Genomic DNA, 18280 nt, shown 5'->3' with positions numbered 1-18280 from the left:
TAGACTTGTACCATCAAAATTAATTCTATTGAGCAAAAATTAACTGCAGTGTTTTTTGAGTGTGGGAAGTATGGTTTGCAGCAGGGAGCCCTGCTGCACTCATGTGAGCTCAATGCATGTTCACACATGGAGCTTACACAAGAACGGTAGACCCTCCACTTTCTCCTTCAATAAGTAGGGCCCGCAATGCTAATCACATGCCTGCATAGGACTGACAAAGCAGTTTGAATACATTCCTCAATATACAGAGGGGTGCATCCGGCAGATCAGCATTATGCATGTATCTAGCATGTAGTGATCATACCAATTCCCCCATGTTTTCCTAGCAAATGCTCAGCGTGTTTCAGTCCCGTGGCCGGAACACTCATCTTACATGGGTAGAAAATCTCAGGCCGGGCTGTTAGATGTTAAATTAGGTGGCATGTGAATGATAAAGCACGGTTTCCGCTGGGATGTCGAGAATGAGATTCTTCATCCGGCAGCAGAATTGCATCATTGCCACTAAATACGCTGAGAACCTAATCCAAAGCACTACGTAGCAGCAGTCAAAAGGAATAAGAGGATTCTAGAAATCATTATGAAGACTAATACCTCTGCGATCTTCTAAGTAGCTGTTGGATACGCTTATTCTCCCCACGGAGTGGGATAGAGGTATAATTGTAAAACACACACCGGTGCTACAGCCAGTGCATAAAAGAGAAGCATCTGAAACGTGATGCTCATCCTTACACATTGCATCCATTCATCCCATTTGTGCTAGCCAGAATACTCTTTATTTTAATGAATTAAGCAGGCTCATGCTGCCATCTGGTGGACTGTATAAGGAACACAGCTTTTTGGGGTTTTTTTTTTGTTGGCTAGGCTTGCGCTAAGCAACGCACCTGCGATGTTACACCTGTGTAATAGATATGAAGTAGATAGCGGTGAACAAAGCTAAAGTATTTTATTAATAATTTATTGTCGGTAAGAAAGACTGGCTAATGGTAGATTTCAGTAAAAACCTTTACAAGACCATTGCATCACAAATATACAGACACTATAAAACTGTGCCATGGTGGTTTTGGTTCTAAACAGGTATGCAGTGGCTCCCCCCCCCCACCCCACACTTTTCAAGAAAGGAAAAATGTGTAACTGTCCTAGAGTACAGAAACCCAGGTGGGATATTTCCATGTTCATCACCCAGAAAATATCAGGAATCTTTTACAGCTGGAAATTATGTACACTTGGAAATGCATGATTACACAGAAATCTATAAATGAAATGTCACACTTCTGTGGAAAAACAAACAAACAGTGAACTGCTGAATGTGATAAAACCCAGGGTGTGTTGGTTTAACGGCACACTAAAAACACCACTAGAATCAGTGGAAATCAACTTTCGAAAGTATCTACAAAATCTAGTTAAAATTATCGAAATCAAAACTGTACATAAAATTTACAAAAAGAGATAAGGAAAAAAATGATTTGCTCTTGAACGATATAAATACATTTATCATGCTAAAATGAGGAAGTGGTATGTGTTTTTGCTTTATTTCTTTTAACATAGACAATGTAAGTACAAAAAAACACTTTTTGGGGGGATGGCACAGCCAATGGGAGACTTGTGATCAGTCAAGCGGTGGGAACGAGGTCAGGAAATGGTTAACAAGTTGAAATGAGCTACATGATCCAGTGCAGCCATGCCAGTTTTAGCTCACTGAAACAAAAGCGGCTCGAGCTTTGCTGCCAAGAAAAATAAGCTCTCCAATATTTTTCTCTAGAATACTTTTTTTATTTTTATTTTTATTTTAAGTTCATTAACATCCAGGCACTTTTAATTGAGGAAGGGTGTCAGACTTCTGTGTGGTGCTGTGGCTCGAGCGGAGGGATGGTCACCTCTTCAAAGTGTCCCTCGTCTCCACTCTCATAGTCACTCAGCATGACCTCGGACTCCATTTCACAGCATGCCGACACGTCGGAGCAGGAAGCTGTGGAAGCGTACACAGACATGGACATGTTGTCTACAGGGGGTGCTTCGAAGTCTCTGCTGTACCCTACTGTGTAAGGAGCAAAGGGTTCTCTGTAATTCCCGGAGACTCCGTTGTTTGCGTTCTGAGGTTCCGACAAGTCTGATGGATAGTGATGGGGAAGGTACTGGCTGAGATTGAACCTCTGCCTGCTCCTCGCAGAGGACCCCAAGCTACCCACAGCAGGCATGTCCCTGGATTGCTGCATTGAGTCAAACTGATCACTGTACTCGGGTGGCAGCGGTGGGAGGTCGTCAGGCACTGGGAAGTCGTCCGGCGGAGGCGGAAAGTCACTCTCAATGTCGTAACCTCCAGGGTAGTAGTCTGCATCAATGGAATTTGGATCTGTATACAGGGGCGCCGCCTCTTCAACCACCTCGTAGTTCGGATACTCCTGTATGCCAGGCAGTTGGACATTGGGCATCCAGTCAGAGGTATCCCAGTGATAGCCTGCGGGGCAAAAACAAAGCGGGTTTCAGTATTTTTAACACTGAAAAAAACAATATACCGCACCAAGGACAACACAGCCGCCAGTTATTAGAACACAAGAGGAATGGGAGCATTCTGCCCCCAAGGTTAACGAACATTCAACATTACAACCACACGTTCATGGTGCACCATGCAAATAGTTTATTGTATCATTCAAGTCTGGGCTAACTAGGATTACACAATACCTCACCCTGAAGTAGTTCATGAGCTAAGGAATGAGCTGGTACACAACGGCAGAAAAAAATCATTCTTTGTGTAAAATAAAAGTGCCTAAAAGCCTGTTAGTGGAACAAACTGGTGCATGGCAATTGCATTTATCTGAATGTAACATTTGCAACAAGCTCGTGCAAATAAAAGCCTGGCATGATCTGAGCCGTGTTTACTCGGAAGTACGTCCTACCGAGCCCTGTGGTACTTACTCTGGAGTAACACTGTGCAGAATTTCAAGATTAGTCCATCAAAATTAGCAAGACTATGATAACTTACCCCACTGATTTCAATGGGTTTTTAAATAACAATTTGGTTTTTTCTGGACTGAGGCCAGTAAGTTTAAGATTCCCTAATTGTTAAACACTTACCAGTTTAGTATTAATGTTATTAATTGCTGCCCATCGGCTGTGGAGTTAATTTTATAACAGAACCCCTACGAAGCTATTAGTGAGGACACTCAAGCATTCAAATGCAAAAACAAAAGTCTCCATATAAGCCAATCATGCAAAAAATCACTTTCTGTCGTAGGGCAAGAATATAATATTGTATTTGAAACTAAAATGCTTACTGGCTTGACTGGTAAAACACCACTATGTTACAAGTATCAAGATTTGTGATCCCTTCTACAAAGGGGAAATTGCACTGGGCTTGAATAAGTGTCTAGTAACTGGAGGGAAATAACTGCATACATACACAGTGAGCAAACCAAGTTAGTGTTGGGGGGCCAAATATTAACAGAAACATTTCAGCGAATGGCAACAAACAACTACATGCAGAAGTCACCTCTTGAATTGCTCAGGTCAGGAACAGCGAAAGACTCTTTAGGTAGCAAAGTGGAGAGAGAGGGAAAAAAGATGTGCAGTTAGGCATCAAGTAGTTCAAAAGAACTCAATAGCCTAAAAACAATAAGAACGTACACAATAGCAACAGTAACAATACCCCTTCTATTGTCCCTTGTAAGTTAAGGAAGGGGGACTTTATAGTTTAAAGGTGAGATCCAAACAGATACTTCAGATATGCAAAATAAGATTCATATATATATATATATATATATATATATATATATATATATATATATATATATATATATCTCCTTGTGGCTAATTCTGGAATCAGCTGTCTGTTGTCATTATGCACAGCCTAATAGCTAAATAGATTACTGAAACAGGATGTTTTAGAGACAATGAAGCTGTCTAATAACCGTGAACCTAAACTTCAAAAATTAGATTAACAGTTTGATAATATAGATTTATGAACCTGTTTTGCACAGACTAAAACAAAGCTCTTAATTACATAGTCAGCCTTGGTTGCCAGTTCAAATCATTGGTGTCCTAGCCATAGGCAGCGGGGGTGGGGTGGGGTGGCTGCTGATGTCATGTGCACACACCATTGTGCGGCCCCCCCGCCCCCTCAATCATGAGGGCAAGACAGCAGCCCTTGTCCCAGCCCCTTACGAATCAAGACTTCAGGGGGATAGTTGTCTAAGGAAGTGTTCCATTGATTTAGTGCTTGTTGAGTAATATCTTAATGAAATGCAGAGGATTTTGAAGACTTTCTTTTAGGCTTTGCAAATGGGAACTGCAACAACATGTGGCAGCACAGAGTACTCTTGTTTGGGATTCCAGCTAGGCAACCAGGACCCTTCCCCCCGCCCCAGAATACAATATTTCGGAATACACCTTTTCCAACCCCTTTCCATCATTCCACTCTGTGGCGTGCTCAATCGTCATTGAGAAGTCATCCCCCCCCCCATTCTACCTCCTAAAATATGTTTTGAACTTCTGAAAACTTTGTGTTCCTCCAAATCTGCAGATACCTCTCTGCGGCTGGTGCCACATTGGCAGTCGGAAAACGAGTTTGCCATTACTAAATAGGATACATCTTAATCTCCTTTGTTGTCTAGATCTTAACCCTGCTTCAAATGCCCTCCTGCAACTAAACCTGTAAGCAAGCCTAAGCTTGGTGGATACAAATAAAATAAATAAATGAAACGGCAGCACTCTCCTTCCCTGTATATTCCTGAATTGTTTTCTTTCTGCTTCCCTGAGTGGAGAATGTTAAGATTATGAACTCATCTACAGCAGGAATGTATCCTCTTTCTACTCTAGAAAGCTCCATGTATACTGGAAGCAGCATGTGACAAACTAACTTACAACACATGCTAAGGGATATCATAAATGAAGCTCTTTTTTTTGCAATTTCTCTATGCAGGGGTAATAGCACAGCCCATATCTAGATGACATGGTTATTTTTACAATTTTGTTGTTTATCTAGCTTGACCCTAATGGATATGCGTAGACAGACATAGATATACAGTGGTACCTTGGTTTAAGAACAGCTTAGTTTATGAACAACTTGGATTAAGAACACTGCATACCCGGAAGTAGGTGTTTGGGTTTGTGAACTTTGCCTTGGAAGCAGAACATGTTGAGTGTGTTCCATTTGTAAATTGAGTCCCCTGCTGCTATGGGAAAGCACGCCTTGGTTTAAGAACGGACTTCCGGAATGGATTAAGTTCATACAGGTACCACTGTATATGTCTATCTATGCATATAAGCTTATTCAAAGAGCATTTTCTACAAAGTCAAAAATGTGCAGGATAAAAGGATAGAAGTATTTCCAAAAACATTAAAGTCTTGATTATTTTCTCCTTGTAGTCTACCACACAGAAGAGGTGTACTCCAGGGAAAGAAGAAACCTATGCTGGGGAAAAGTTGTGGTACGAACTGGTGTGAACCAAAAGTTTACTGACGCTGGTAATATTGAGGCTGTCTGCAGGTACGTTAACAGGAGAACTAAATCTATCTGATGATCAACATTTTCAGGTACTTTCTACTTTGCATGTCAACTGTATGCCTTAGAGAATATCACAGTATTTATATCACACTTTTTCTGTGCATTTAAGATGTTTTGTGTACCATTCAGTAATGCTTACAAATCCTGTAAAGTAAGCTGTTTTATTATCACTATCACTACATATGGGGAGAGTGGCATATTCTGAGTACTTAGTGGTCAGCCGGGCAAATTAATGGCTGACCTAAAATTTGAACTGGAGACACCCCAGTTCATAGCTCATGTTGTTAAACATCACACCAAACTTCCCTTTTTGTTTGCATTCAACCACCCAGCTACAATATCCCTAGGCAAACTGTACTTTAAACAGCTGTGCCATAGCACTGTTCAATTGCTCATGTCTACTACCTCAACAGAAGGGTGGGGGGGGGGAGTAGTATTGTTAATAGGATTGCTTCTTTTCTCTTCTGGTAATGCAAGACTGACAAGGATTTTATGAGCTAAATCTTCATATATATTAACATAAACAAATCATAGAAATGTAGAGTTGGAAGGAACCCCAAGGGTCATCAAGTCATCAAGCAGGAAACTCAGCTAAAGCATTCATGACAGATGACCATCTAACATCTGCTTTAAAATCTTCAAGGAAGGAGAGTCCACAACTTCCTGAAGGAATACTGTGTATAGCAGGCATCCCCAAACTTTGGCCCTCCAGATGTTTTGGACTACAATTCCCATCTTCCCCGACCACTGGTCCTGTTAGCTAAGGATCATGGGAGTTGGAGACCAAAACATCTGGAGAGCCGCAGTTTGGGGATGCCTGGTGTATAGCATGCACTAGTGTGAAGTGTGTTTTTCAATCCTCTTTTCATTCATGCCATTGGATGGAGCAGTTCCTGCTTGTTCCGGCAGCAAAATGAACGGCTTAAGAGCTGGGTGATAGCTCCGATACTGGCGAAGCCTTTGTGCAGAGAAGAGGGATGGGGAAATACGCTGCAAAGAACAACTTGTCCCTATGATGGCACATTGCTACTGTTGACCTATGGGGAAGAATAAGGCCGAGAGACAGGATGTCAGGGACTGGGCTGGACACTGAGGAGTGGGCACTGGGACAATGCGGGTTTGGAGACTGACTTGGAAGAAGGGGTCAGTGATCTGAGGGTGCCTGTAATATCCAAAGGCAGGAGAAGCTGCAGGATTGGAGAGTGGAGAACAGGTGCAAGGGGAAGAAGAGATAGGTCAGGCTGGTGTAGAGTCAAGGGCAGTCATAGCTAACAGGACCAGTGATCAGGGATGATGGGAATTGTAATCCCAAAACATCTGGAGGGCCGAGTTTGCCTATGCCTGGTCAAGGGCTTCCACACCTCCCCCTCCTGCCATCACCTCTCCTGTTCCACTTCAATCCTCTTCTGGTCCTGGGAGGCAGTGGGAGGAGAAAAGGTTACATGAAGGCAGAGTCTTTGCCTGCTTGAGTGCAGCTCAGATAGGAGAGATACATAAACTGTTGGCAGAGCTTCTCTATTGCGGCAGCTGCCTTATGAGGTGCACATCTAGGTGTAACTGAGACACACAGGACTGATGGCCATGCCTTTTCCTATCCTGGGAGTGTGTAATTGTGATAATAAAGGGATAATCTGTGCTCAGTGTTACTGTTAACATGCCAAAATTTGATGCTGTTTTCATGTTAGGATGCCCTAGTGCATGAATACTTGCAGAGGTGGTCTTTTCGGAAACTGAGTCAAAACCATATGAGAATGGATTAAACATCCCCATTTGTGTGTCTATTAAAAGCAAACAATCGTGTATACTGTTTGTAAGAAACGATATATCTTACTTTAATACCTCTAATGTATTAATACATTCCTACAAGAGAAATGCATGCAATGTTCTGCCCAGACCATAAATAAAAGTGAAAACTATATACCTTCTTTTCCCACCGAGTCAACAACAGCATTGACAAGGTGTATTACAGTCACTAGGGAAGCTTGTAAAAAAGTATGGGAAGGAGCAAATTAAAAGAGAAACCTATAATTAGCAGCAGTTTCAAACAACATATAAAAGCATACCAAGAAACACAAAAAACCCAACACTTAAAAATCTTCTAATAATTACACACAACTGCACAATGTGTCAAGTGGGGTTAGGCACATACTGTTTACACAAGCGACATTCTGTTCTGACAATACACATTCAAAAAAATTCTATGCTTTTGCCTCTTTGAATATACTCTGGACTCTGCAAACAGCTCCAAATGAACTGTCTGGAAAGGTTATGAGAACTGCAAATGGATTGCAAAGATGAACATGCGTATATACATTTTAGCAATCATAAGGGCTCATTCGCACTTTACTTTTAGTATCTGGGAATGGATACTGAAGCGCAACATACATGTGTGCTGTGTCAATTGTGAATAGCACTTGTTGATTTAAATGGCCAATTTTCAACATACAAATGCCCAATTCTTTCTCAGTTGCTCTGTTCTTTTTTAAAAAAGGATTTTTTTTTGCTTAAATAGACATTCACCATTCATAATTGGTGCACTACACATGTATATTATTTTATTTACAAAAGAGTAAAGTGTGAACTAGTCCTAAGTCAAGTTTGCATGTATCATTTCACCGATTCATTTTACTGATACAATATTTTGGTAGATCAAAATTTGCTGAAATTCGAAACGGCATCTCAATTCTGCAAATGGAATCTGCTTTATGGCTGTTTATGTCTCCTAAAGCCCTATGTTGCTTCTCCACAGCTGGTCTGCAAACACCTCCCCAACAGCCAGTGCATAGGATGTTCACAATTTTTTAACTTCTAAAGGGGAAGAATAAATAGAATTCTGGGAAATAATCCAGCTTTTATGAGCACAAAACCAAAAGTAAGAGGTGTGGTTGGTAGGAATGTTGAGCAGGTTTTATGTGAAGCTCATGACAGGGGAAGGCAAGTTGAAGAATCAGAGAAAAGGTTAAGTGGAGGTCATTTTTAAAAGCACTAAAAGGTTCAATGAAACAGGCTTGGATCAAGTTTATTTCATAAGGTAATGCAGCTTATGTGTAGGAAGAGGAAAAGTAGGACAGGTTCAGTGATCAGGGACTGAAATCTTTCCAGTGTTCTGTTTTTCCATTTCCAAAGTTCATTAGTAACAAGGTATGGATGCCAAATGCATATAAATGCTAGGCAAGCCTGCCAGGTTCAAAATTATTGGCTTTGTTTACTGAAGACAAGTAAAATAGACAAGATAAATTTTCTAGGGGGGACCGGGAATTTTCCTGACACAAACTGAAAGCTTCCAATTCAAAGTTTTCTGGAATAGTCTACATCACAGGGCAGGATAGATGGAGGCAGGATACAGCAAGCAATCGAACTGAGGAGAAAATGGAGAGGGGCAGCAGAAGAGGAACAGAAAGTCAGAGACTGAGAGAAAGAAGGGGAAGAGGGTGAAGTGGAGCCAAAAATTCACACAGAGCCCCGCAATGGGGGAGGCTGCATATTGCGGCATGGACGGAGGGAAGTGGGTGGGGAAGCATCACAAGATACAGAGGGAAGGGGAATGTGAGTGGAAAAGCTGGAGAGTGGGGAGGGAATATTTTTTTTTAAATAACCAGCCAAATTGTTGGCTAGAGCTCTCTGGTTCTCTAATTAACTGGCTGAGTAGAGAACTGGCAAGCTAAGCGTCATGCTCATAGCTGCATAATATTTCCAACTGTGACTTTCAGTTCTGACATTTACCATTTGCATTCCTTTCTTTATCACTCTGAATCATACCAGCATATTTGGAACTTGCAGCCAGCCATAGAGAAACGAATGGTGTGTACTAGTTGTTACAGCGGCAAAACTCGTTTCAAAACACTACTTCTGTTCTACAGCTTTTTAAAAGTGCCTTTCGTACTAAAAAACCATTAATGCATATACATATAACAAAAACACACACATACACAGAAACATCACTGAAAGTGCTAGTGATCAGTAAAAAAAAACACAACTTACTTTTTTGGTTAAGTAATAAAAGGAAGTTTTATGCTAAGACCACAAACAAGTTAATACACTGAAATAAGCAGACAGAAGATCTTGGCTGAGCATGAGCAAAATACTATGTGTTTTAAAACGGTAGCCAAAACAAAAACAGAAATGAAGCTTTGGAGTAATTTTAAAAATAACCCAATGAAGGTCAAATCCAAAGTAAATTCACTGAGTCTTTTTGACCGGTCAGGGCCACTTTCAGAGTGTTTCGCTCACACTGACAATAGAATAGGGCCTGATTCAGTGAAATGGAATGTTTTCCACACACAGAGATGTGGCATACATTTGCTCCTTATCGTGGTGTAAGCCAGATAGCGACACAGCTACAATAAAAGCCCTGCTGGACAACTTCCTTCATTACCAACATAATCAGACTTACAAGCCAGTAACCTCATACTCTGCTTTCACTCAGTACTGCTCTGATCCATATGGGAGCTGAGGCAGCAGCAAGGAAAAAGAGGAGACAAATGAAGCAGTAATCCAGTTTTCAGACATTTTAACACCTCACTCCATTCCCACACACCTCCAATATTCATAACCTCACTATTTTTTACAAAAAGAATACTCCTTGACTGAATACAATTTGCTTCACATCAAACATTAACAATTACAGGTTTAAATGACTTATAGCCAGCTTATGACGTCATCTGCAACTTATAATAATGCACCCCTGCAGAAGTGACTCACTCACCCAGAGGGGTGGAGACACAGTAATAGCCTCCCAGAAGAAGCATCACTGCCATTTACCAGGAGACTGAGGGGCAATACTGAGGCGCGTCTGTGTTGTGTGTTGCACCCGTGCAAGCGCCTGGTTGTCTCTGCCCATGCGCCAACTCACACCTCACTTTCCCAGCAAGTGGGAGTGCTGCTGCTGCTGTTGCTGCTGGGAGGCTATTGCTGCAGCTATGTGCCCACCTGGGTGAGCTGGTCCTGACAGAATACGATATGCCTGTTGATATTTGTAATGCCAGCATGAGGCACCTACGCGGAGATGGCAGACAAGGAAGCGGAGCGACACGAAACAGCAAGGCATCATCTACCTACCATTATCATCACATGATTCTGACTGGAACGAGCTAAGGGACTGGACCTCCGACATGCTCTCTCTAGCGCTGTAAGGCTGAGAAACCTTTTCTTCCAGGGGCTTCTTTGAAAGGCAAGAGTCAAGATCTACAACTTTAGCTGAAAGACAGAGAGACAGGCAGAAACAATTAATGCGACAACCAACTTCAACATGCCGCCACAAATATAGTTACAGCCATACCTTGGTTTTTGAACAGCTTAGTTCTCGAACGTTTTGGCTCCCGAACGTTACAAACCCGGAAGTGAGCGTTCCAGATTTGCAAACTATTTTTGGAAGCCGAACGTCTGATGGGGCTTCCATGGCTTCCGATTGGCTGCAGGAGCTTCCTGCAGCCAATCAGAAGCTGTGCTTTGGTTTTCAAAAGTTTTGGAAGTCAAATGGACTTCTGGAATTGGATCCCATTCGATTTCCAAGGTACGACTCTACTAGAAACACGACAAAAAATTAAGCTTGACTATTTTAAAACCCCAGCAGGCATTTTACTTGAAGCCTGATTTTATAGTTTTAATCGGTTTTTGTCTTTTCTGCGCTGCATTTTTTTGCACACTGCTTAGGAAATGATGCTGGTTAAATGGGATATAAATTGTTTAAATAAATATATAGCAAAACACTGCAGTATACCACTCCCCTACAAATGATCTTCAGAGCCAGTCTGAAATGGAAGCCTTTTAGTGCTGTTCAGGCCTTCTGCGGTGGGAGATGGGAAAGAGGAAAAAAAATACAAATCTAGTTTTTCTTCCTCACTCCCCTGAGGCCTTCCCCCTGTTGTCCCATATAACTATAGAAGGTTTGGGTGTTGACTGTTAGTCTTGAAGGTGAGCCACAGGGTGGGCAGCTAGGGTGTTGCGACCATTGTCTCCTTTCCTTTTATCTGAAACATCCCCTTATAGCACAGGACAGGGATACTGCTTCCCCAATATTCCTGCTAAGAAGCAGCCAGGGACTACCTTTCCATTTCCCCCTTGGGCACCCTAACATTCTCTGCCTACACTTCTCTCAACTACAGCCTAAACCGAAAGATTTGCAGACTCTGCCAAAATTCTAGTTCCTTTAGATTCCTTTTTCCTCAACCACGAGGCAGACCTGAGAGCTGCTCACAGAAAACAATGGAGAAATCCAAGATTTTTGCAAAGCTGTGACTGAGAAGCAGTGCTTCCCTCCCCTCCACAAAAGTTAGCAGCAAAATCAAGTATTTACTGCCTTTTGACGATCAACGTCAACTGAGGAGTTCCCTCTTCCAAAAACGAGAGAGCTCCATTCATTTTATTATTATTTTTTAAAAAAATCTGTATGCCTTCAACCCTTGTAGACAACCGCTCAGATCAGAAATCTCAATATCCTGCCAGCAAAGCTTTTTCAGTTCAAAAAGGAGGCAGCGGCTTACTGTCATAATCGAAGTCCCAGCTGGGCTTCTGTATTGAGTCGCTGTCTGATGGTGAATTGGATGGAGGTGGGGGAGGCAAATTCGGAGCCACACTGCAGACAGCCACTGCTTTCCTGTGGCCGTGAACGGAATCTGGGTTAAAAGTAGTAAACTCTGGGTGCTCTGGGATTGTGGAACCTTCGAAAGAGTTCCTGTCCAGATTGTTCCTCGAGTCACTTGGAATGCTCGGAGTATATGAAATGGGACGAACGGGCACCTGGGGTGGAATGTCAGAATAAATGTTCTTATTGAGTTTGGAATCAAAGTATGGCCTTTGCAAGAATGCTGTTGTTGTTCCCAGATGTTTGTCTTCAGGTTCTGGCTGGCTTTTCTTCTTCTTCTTGCGGATGACTTGGCGGCAGAAGACAAAAATCCCAACCAGTATGAAGACCCCTGCTATGAAAACGATAATTCCAATGACTTCTGCTAAGCTAATGTTCCAGGGGGTTGAAACATATTTGTTCAGGACGTCGGCACAGTGTCTTCCTCCAAATCCGTGGCTACAATTGCAGTGATAGGCACCGTATGTGTTCTCACAGAGAGCGCCGTTCTGACATGGGCTTTCTAAGCATTCATCAACATCGGTTAAACACCTGTAATGAAACATTAAGTGGTAAGGAACAGCTTACAAATGCACAAAAATGGGAAAGTGTGGGATATATTTATAACACCAGCACATATATTTTTTCCATGTTAAAAATACTGTGACTCATCTGGAGTGTTGGGTGCTAATTTTCATTGTTCTTATCATTATTATCATACCCTCCAACTTTTCTCCAATGAAAATAGGGATATCCTATTTAATACTAATAATGTTATTATTTATACCCTGCCCATCTGACCGGGTTGCCTCGGTCACTCAGGGGGTTGGGGCCTACAACATATATAAAAACATGATAAAACATCAAACACTAAAAAACTTCCCTGTACAGGGCTGCCTTCAGATGTCTTCTAAAGGTTCCCTAGATACATATCTCTTTGGCTCGGGGGCGTTGCATAACTTCATACCTTCCAACATTTCTCTGATGAAAATAGGGTAGCCCTAAGGAAAAGTGGGACGTTCCAGGATCAAATCAGAAACTGGGAAGGCTTCTGTAAATCCAGGACTGTTCCTGGAAAATAGGGACACTTGGAGGGTCTGTATTATTGATTCTATTATTATCACATTTTGTTCTAATCTTTGTTCTAGTCTCCAAGGACCCCAGGACAGCACACATTGTCCATACCTTCTTTTTATCCTCACTCCCCCCCCCCACTATGCTTCCACACCTACATGCCTTTATACAAGTTTATGTGGCACTACACTTTTAATTATGCATTTTGTTTAAAGGGTATGTGTTACGGGCAGCAGGGATTCTTATTTAATATAAAGAGTCTTTGTATCAAGCAGTTACTCTGAACAAACCATATTTTCCAAACCATCTTCAAAGGTAGCCACATATCCAATACACGGGAGCAGTTTTAACAGGATGTTTACCAGAGCACAGACAATTGTAGCCAGGGAATCAATCACTTCATCACCTAGTGCCTCTTCTGGTACTCCACTCTAAGATGGCACAATCTTTTTCATCTCTTTGACGTCACTCAGTACCCCTCAGCCAGTGTTCGAAACTCCCATTGTTCTAGGCGCATTTTTTGTGACAGGGAATTTCATTAGCGCAAGCAGTTAATGAGCTCTGGGCGCAGTACTGCGCCTAAGATTTCAGATTAAAACTGCATAGTGGAAGGAAAGGAAGATCTTTTTCTGCCTCCCCACTTCCAGCTACTCTCTGAAGACTGGAGAAGAGATTCTCTTAAGAATATTAGGGAGGGGAACAGTGGAAGGACTAGATCATGTGAAAAATGAACATCAGATTTTAGCTGCAGTTCATTCATTTTCAGCTTTGTATTCTTGTCATAAAACAAAAACAAAAATGTGCCTAGACATTCTGATGTTGCACCCATAACCTAGGCTTAAGTTGCCTTTTAACTCCTAGCTTTCATAACTCAGATTCTGGTACTCCACTCTGCCCTCAGCTAAAATCAGAACCTCACAACAAGTAATTCAACAACTGGAACACCAGCACTGGAAGAGCTCATGTTGACCCGGGTTGGACTGTCAGGCAAACAGTTCTAAGTATGCCAGGGAGGGGGATTAGGAAACAGCTCTTATTAATGAGCCAATCTTCATTTGGACAGAGCCTGGTCATCCGACTCCACCCAACCTCCTTCCCTTGCTGATTCCCCAAGCCCCGTCCTCGTTTTCTCCCACGCCAGCTGTTTTGCTGGCACCCTGGGTGGCAAGCTGGGAGAGGGAGACGAGAAAGGTCTCTCTCTCTCCCCCCCCCCCCTGTAAGCAGTGCCTGATATGCCACTGACTGCACGGTGCACCAAGATGCCTCACAAGCAGTCCCACCCCAACAAAAATGTGTTTTGAAGCTGTCTTCATATAGAATTTCTAGATTGGATTCAAGAGAATGCATTCTTGCAGGAACTGAAAATACGCGATTGGACACATTTACTGTACTGCAGACAAAGTGGCAGCCAAGTTGCTACGCGTGTGAGCTATTTTATCCTCAATGGGTTTAACCAACCACCCCAAAACCAAACTGCTCGGGACATCTTTGCTGGACTGCCTTGTGAGAGCATCATAGCGGTGGTGAAATACTGCATCTTGACTGCTATGAACACTACATAGGGGACTCTAAACTCGAGTTCTCACTCATGTTTAGTGTGGCAGGCCACCATTTTTTCCTATTTTTACAGGTGAAGGATGGGGTGCCTTCAGGCTCCACTAACAGTTTGCACTTGTGGCGCTTTGCCTTCTTTAGCTGATAAGGCTGTATATGCAGCTTCAAGGACAACAGCCAATAACATTACAATTCAAACCACGCTTCTCACTGGACAGCACTGGCTCAGAAATTCAGAAGATTTCAAAATCTCTTCATATACTGGAATTCAGGGAGTATGATGGCCCCCATTGCTTGGAGAAAGAAACCAATTCATTATATTAAAATAAATAAATAAAAGAAGCCAATTATGTGGGGAGGGGGAAGGAATATCAATTTAAAATTGTATTTCAAATGATCTGCAGAAATGTTCTAAAACTTCCGTAGCAAAATTACCTCCTTGGTTCCTGTTCAAACGCGAACATTTTACCATTTAAAACTGCGAGCAAAAGGATGCTAATTCTAGTGCAGCTATGTTCTTCCCCCTGAAGTACAGAATAATCAGTACAATTCCCTGATCATGAGAGATGAAATAGAGACCGCAAAGGAGAGCTAATCCCAGTTTATTTGCCTTCTGCTGTTTTCTAGTAAAACAATATTTCTGAAGATTTAATATTATGCTATAATGCAATGAAGAAAAATGTGTTAACATCTGTAATACATGCCTCAATAAGCAAGGAGCCCTCTTTTGTACACACACAGAGAGAGGGGGGGGGGGGTTGGTGTCCTTGGAATATGGGAGCAATACCAGATGCAATGTATTCCCTTGTCTAGGATAAACTTGGCACAGTCCCCATCAATTGCAAGCAACACTAAATGCTACTGGCCATCACTGAGCTGAATGCTTTGTAGACACAGAATTCTGGGACCATTCTCACAATCAAATTTGTACTACAGCCTGAGATAGTAAATATATCGCTTTAAAAATAAAAAGATTCATCCTATATGCTAATCTTTGTAAGGGTTATGAACAGTACAAAGCTACCCACCTGTCTCCATGAAAACCTGCTTCACATTCACAAACAGGTCCATCTAAACTATCAATACACTTCCCACTATTTTTGCATGGGTTGTCTTTGCAATATGGACCAATCTGACACCTGAGAATGGGGGAAAAAAGAGAACAGATCTTGTCAGTTTTCTTCAAAGCTATGAAGAACATGAGTGTTGATGACCCCTCAGGTACAATCAATGTTGGGTTGACTCCTATGTTTGCAAATGTGCCCAAAGGCTTGCAGGACCAAGTCCACCAAGTAAAACATGGTAGCACATGACATAAAGGGCCTTTTCACAAATAAAACAGTTCACTCAAAAGATGCACACGCAATCTGGGATTCTTGAGGAGTATGGGTTGCTTCCCACGGTGGCAGAAAACATTTTCTCTGGGGGAAGACTAGACACTCTTTTTTATATATATACTGATTTCCACATCTCATTGTAGTCCTTCAAGCCATCCATGAAAAGCTGTTTTGAAAGTGGGGGGGTGGGATCCTCTGGAATAGTATGGGATATGGCACAGAAGGCAGCAGTAGGTAGGGGGTTGCAAAAACAAACAAACAGGTGCCCTGCCCTGCGTGAGTGGAAGCGCTTTTCACTAGTGCAAAGTCACCATTGGGATGTTTCTACTCATTGCTCACCCTTTATCTTTTCAAGTGTACATGTAAAACATCTTGGGCCTACACTTTAAGAAAATGCAATGTGTGAAACTGTCTCAAAGGATTATCAGAGAGCATTTATTCTAAAGGCAAAACATAACTCGGGGAAAAAAATACCATAGGTTTAATTCTATTCTGCTAGCAAAGAAGCCATACCTCTGACCAGTGTACAGTCCTCTGCACTGGCAGATGAAATCATCACTGACAGAAATGCAAGTGCCGCCATAAAGGCACGGGTTGGAAGCACATGGGTTGACGCTTAAATCACAGTGAGTGCCCATGAATAAAGGTGCACATTTACAAAAATAACCTGCAATAAAAACAGTATTAAAAAGATGTCACAGGTACCCACAAAGCAAAACACTGTAACGCATGGAACCAACCTTCTATTAGATCCTCTCAAAACCCATGTAAAACAAAAACTAATGTTATTTTGAGCATAACCACAATATGAAAGCAATCCTAAGCTAAGAAGTTACAAACAGGCAGACAATAAGCTATAATGAAGTGTGTCACCGGTGTAACCAATTTATAGGATCATATCTTAAACCATAGCCATTTCAGAACTTACTAAATTGCTATAATCCAAAGGACATAACAATTTCCATCCTGGAGCTAACACTGAAAAGGCCCCCAACTACCGTAGTTTCTGCTTATTTTACCTGGTAAAAGAGGAAGGACAAGACTCAAAGAATGCAAGGAGGCTTGTGATGTCCTCTCTAAGAGTATGAAGCTTCATTTTCATGCTCAGAAGCATTTTTAAAACTGTATTTTATTCTCTAAAGCAAACACAATTATTAAATCTAGAGCTGCTGGTGCTGTCAGTTGTGGATCCCAACAATATGGCACTACATTTATATTTCTGATGTAAAATGAATGCATGATGAAATATAGGCCTATAGACAGTAAATAAAGTATCTCAAATAAGTCCTTTCTGCTAGTAAGAAATGAAGCTTCTCATTTAGGTGAACTCAAGTACTCTGGCCACCGTATCATTAATTCAGCCGCCAAGAATGAAAAGAGCACCCACTACAAAGCAATGCAAAGCAAATACTGTGAAAAAGCGCCAAACTTACCTCCACTGGGTAGTGGGTTACAAATGCCCCCATTCTGGCAAGGACTACTCGAACAATCCTCTGTCATAGTCAGTAAACACCCAGGGGATACATCCACAGATTCTTCCATGTGTGCATAACTCCGTGGCTTGCTGTTCAGGGGCAATTCTTGGCCATTTAGTACAATGGAATCCATACAGCCTCTGAAGCCATTGCTAACCTGCGGGCTCCTTCCGTGCCTTGCGCCTTGTTGCCGAATGTGACCACCAAAAAACACATGGTTGTCCAGGTTCAGTGTCCTTAAAGTGCCAGGAGCAATGCCAGATGCGGTGTGTACCCTGTCCAGAATCAGCTTGGCATAGTTCCCATCAACTTCAAGGGACACCGAATGCCACTGGCCGTCGTTGATCTGTGTGCTCTGCACAGACACAATCCCAGGGCCACTTCCGCAGTCAAATTTGTACTGCAGCCTCCCATGGTGGATCTAAGCAAAGAGAAAAGGCAAGACATAAACAGATGGCATTACCTCCCGTTGCCAACCAATGAGTGATGCTCCTGCAGGATCCAGACTGAAACCACCTTGCTTCCTTACTCATGAGATGATGCTGGGTGAAAGGGGCATGAGCACACCTCTTGGCAATGGCTGCCAGGAACAGCAGCATGCACCATGGTGCAGGATTCTACCTATTGGCCACTACATGTAGGACAAATAAGCAGCAGAACCCTATGAAGCAAAGCTCTCGTATGAGCAGAAGCTTCTAGTTATGTTAAAGCAATGTTGATGCTGAGAGCTTTATTTAAGCACCCTGAACACACCTATAGTGATTGTTTGATGGCATAT

At 42.2% G+C, this 18280-nt stretch overlaps 1 protein-coding gene across 6 annotated transcripts in view; it reads right to left on the bottom strand.

Moving 5' to 3' along the window:
- Positions 1–924: 924 nt before the first annotated feature.
- The window catches only part of FAT1 (FAT atypical cadherin 1), a 112142-nt gene continuing 94786 nt past the window's right edge, over positions 925–18280 (bottom strand). For 5 of the 6 annotated variants that reach the window (XM_060278780.2, XM_035111841.3, XM_035111837.3 and 2 more), the window contains exons 22-28: positions 17461–17923; positions 16541–16694; positions 15719–15829; positions 11983–12614; positions 10559–10696; positions 3488–3523; positions 925–2455 (exon numbers count right to left, since the gene is read on the bottom strand). In XM_060278780.2, coding sequence (XP_060134763.2) covers positions 1830–2455; positions 3488–3523; positions 10559–10696; positions 11983–12614; positions 15719–15829; positions 16541–16694; positions 17461–17923 — 2160 coding nt within the window. In that variant the 3' untranslated portion in view covers positions 925–1829. The remainder of the gene's footprint in view (positions 2456–3487; positions 3524–10558; positions 10697–11982; positions 12615–15718; positions 15830–16540; positions 16695–17460; positions 17924–18280) is intronic. The other variant, XM_060278782.2, reaches the window with a different exon arrangement.

The sequence above is a fragment of the Zootoca vivipara genome, chromosome Z1 (genome assembly GCF_965207765.1).
Source record: "Zootoca vivipara chromosome Z1, rZooViv2.hap1.1, whole genome shotgun sequence".
Lineage (NCBI taxonomy): Eukaryota > Metazoa > Chordata > Lepidosauria > Squamata > Lacertidae > Zootoca > Zootoca vivipara.
This window is presented reverse-complemented; position numbering and strand designations above follow the sequence as displayed.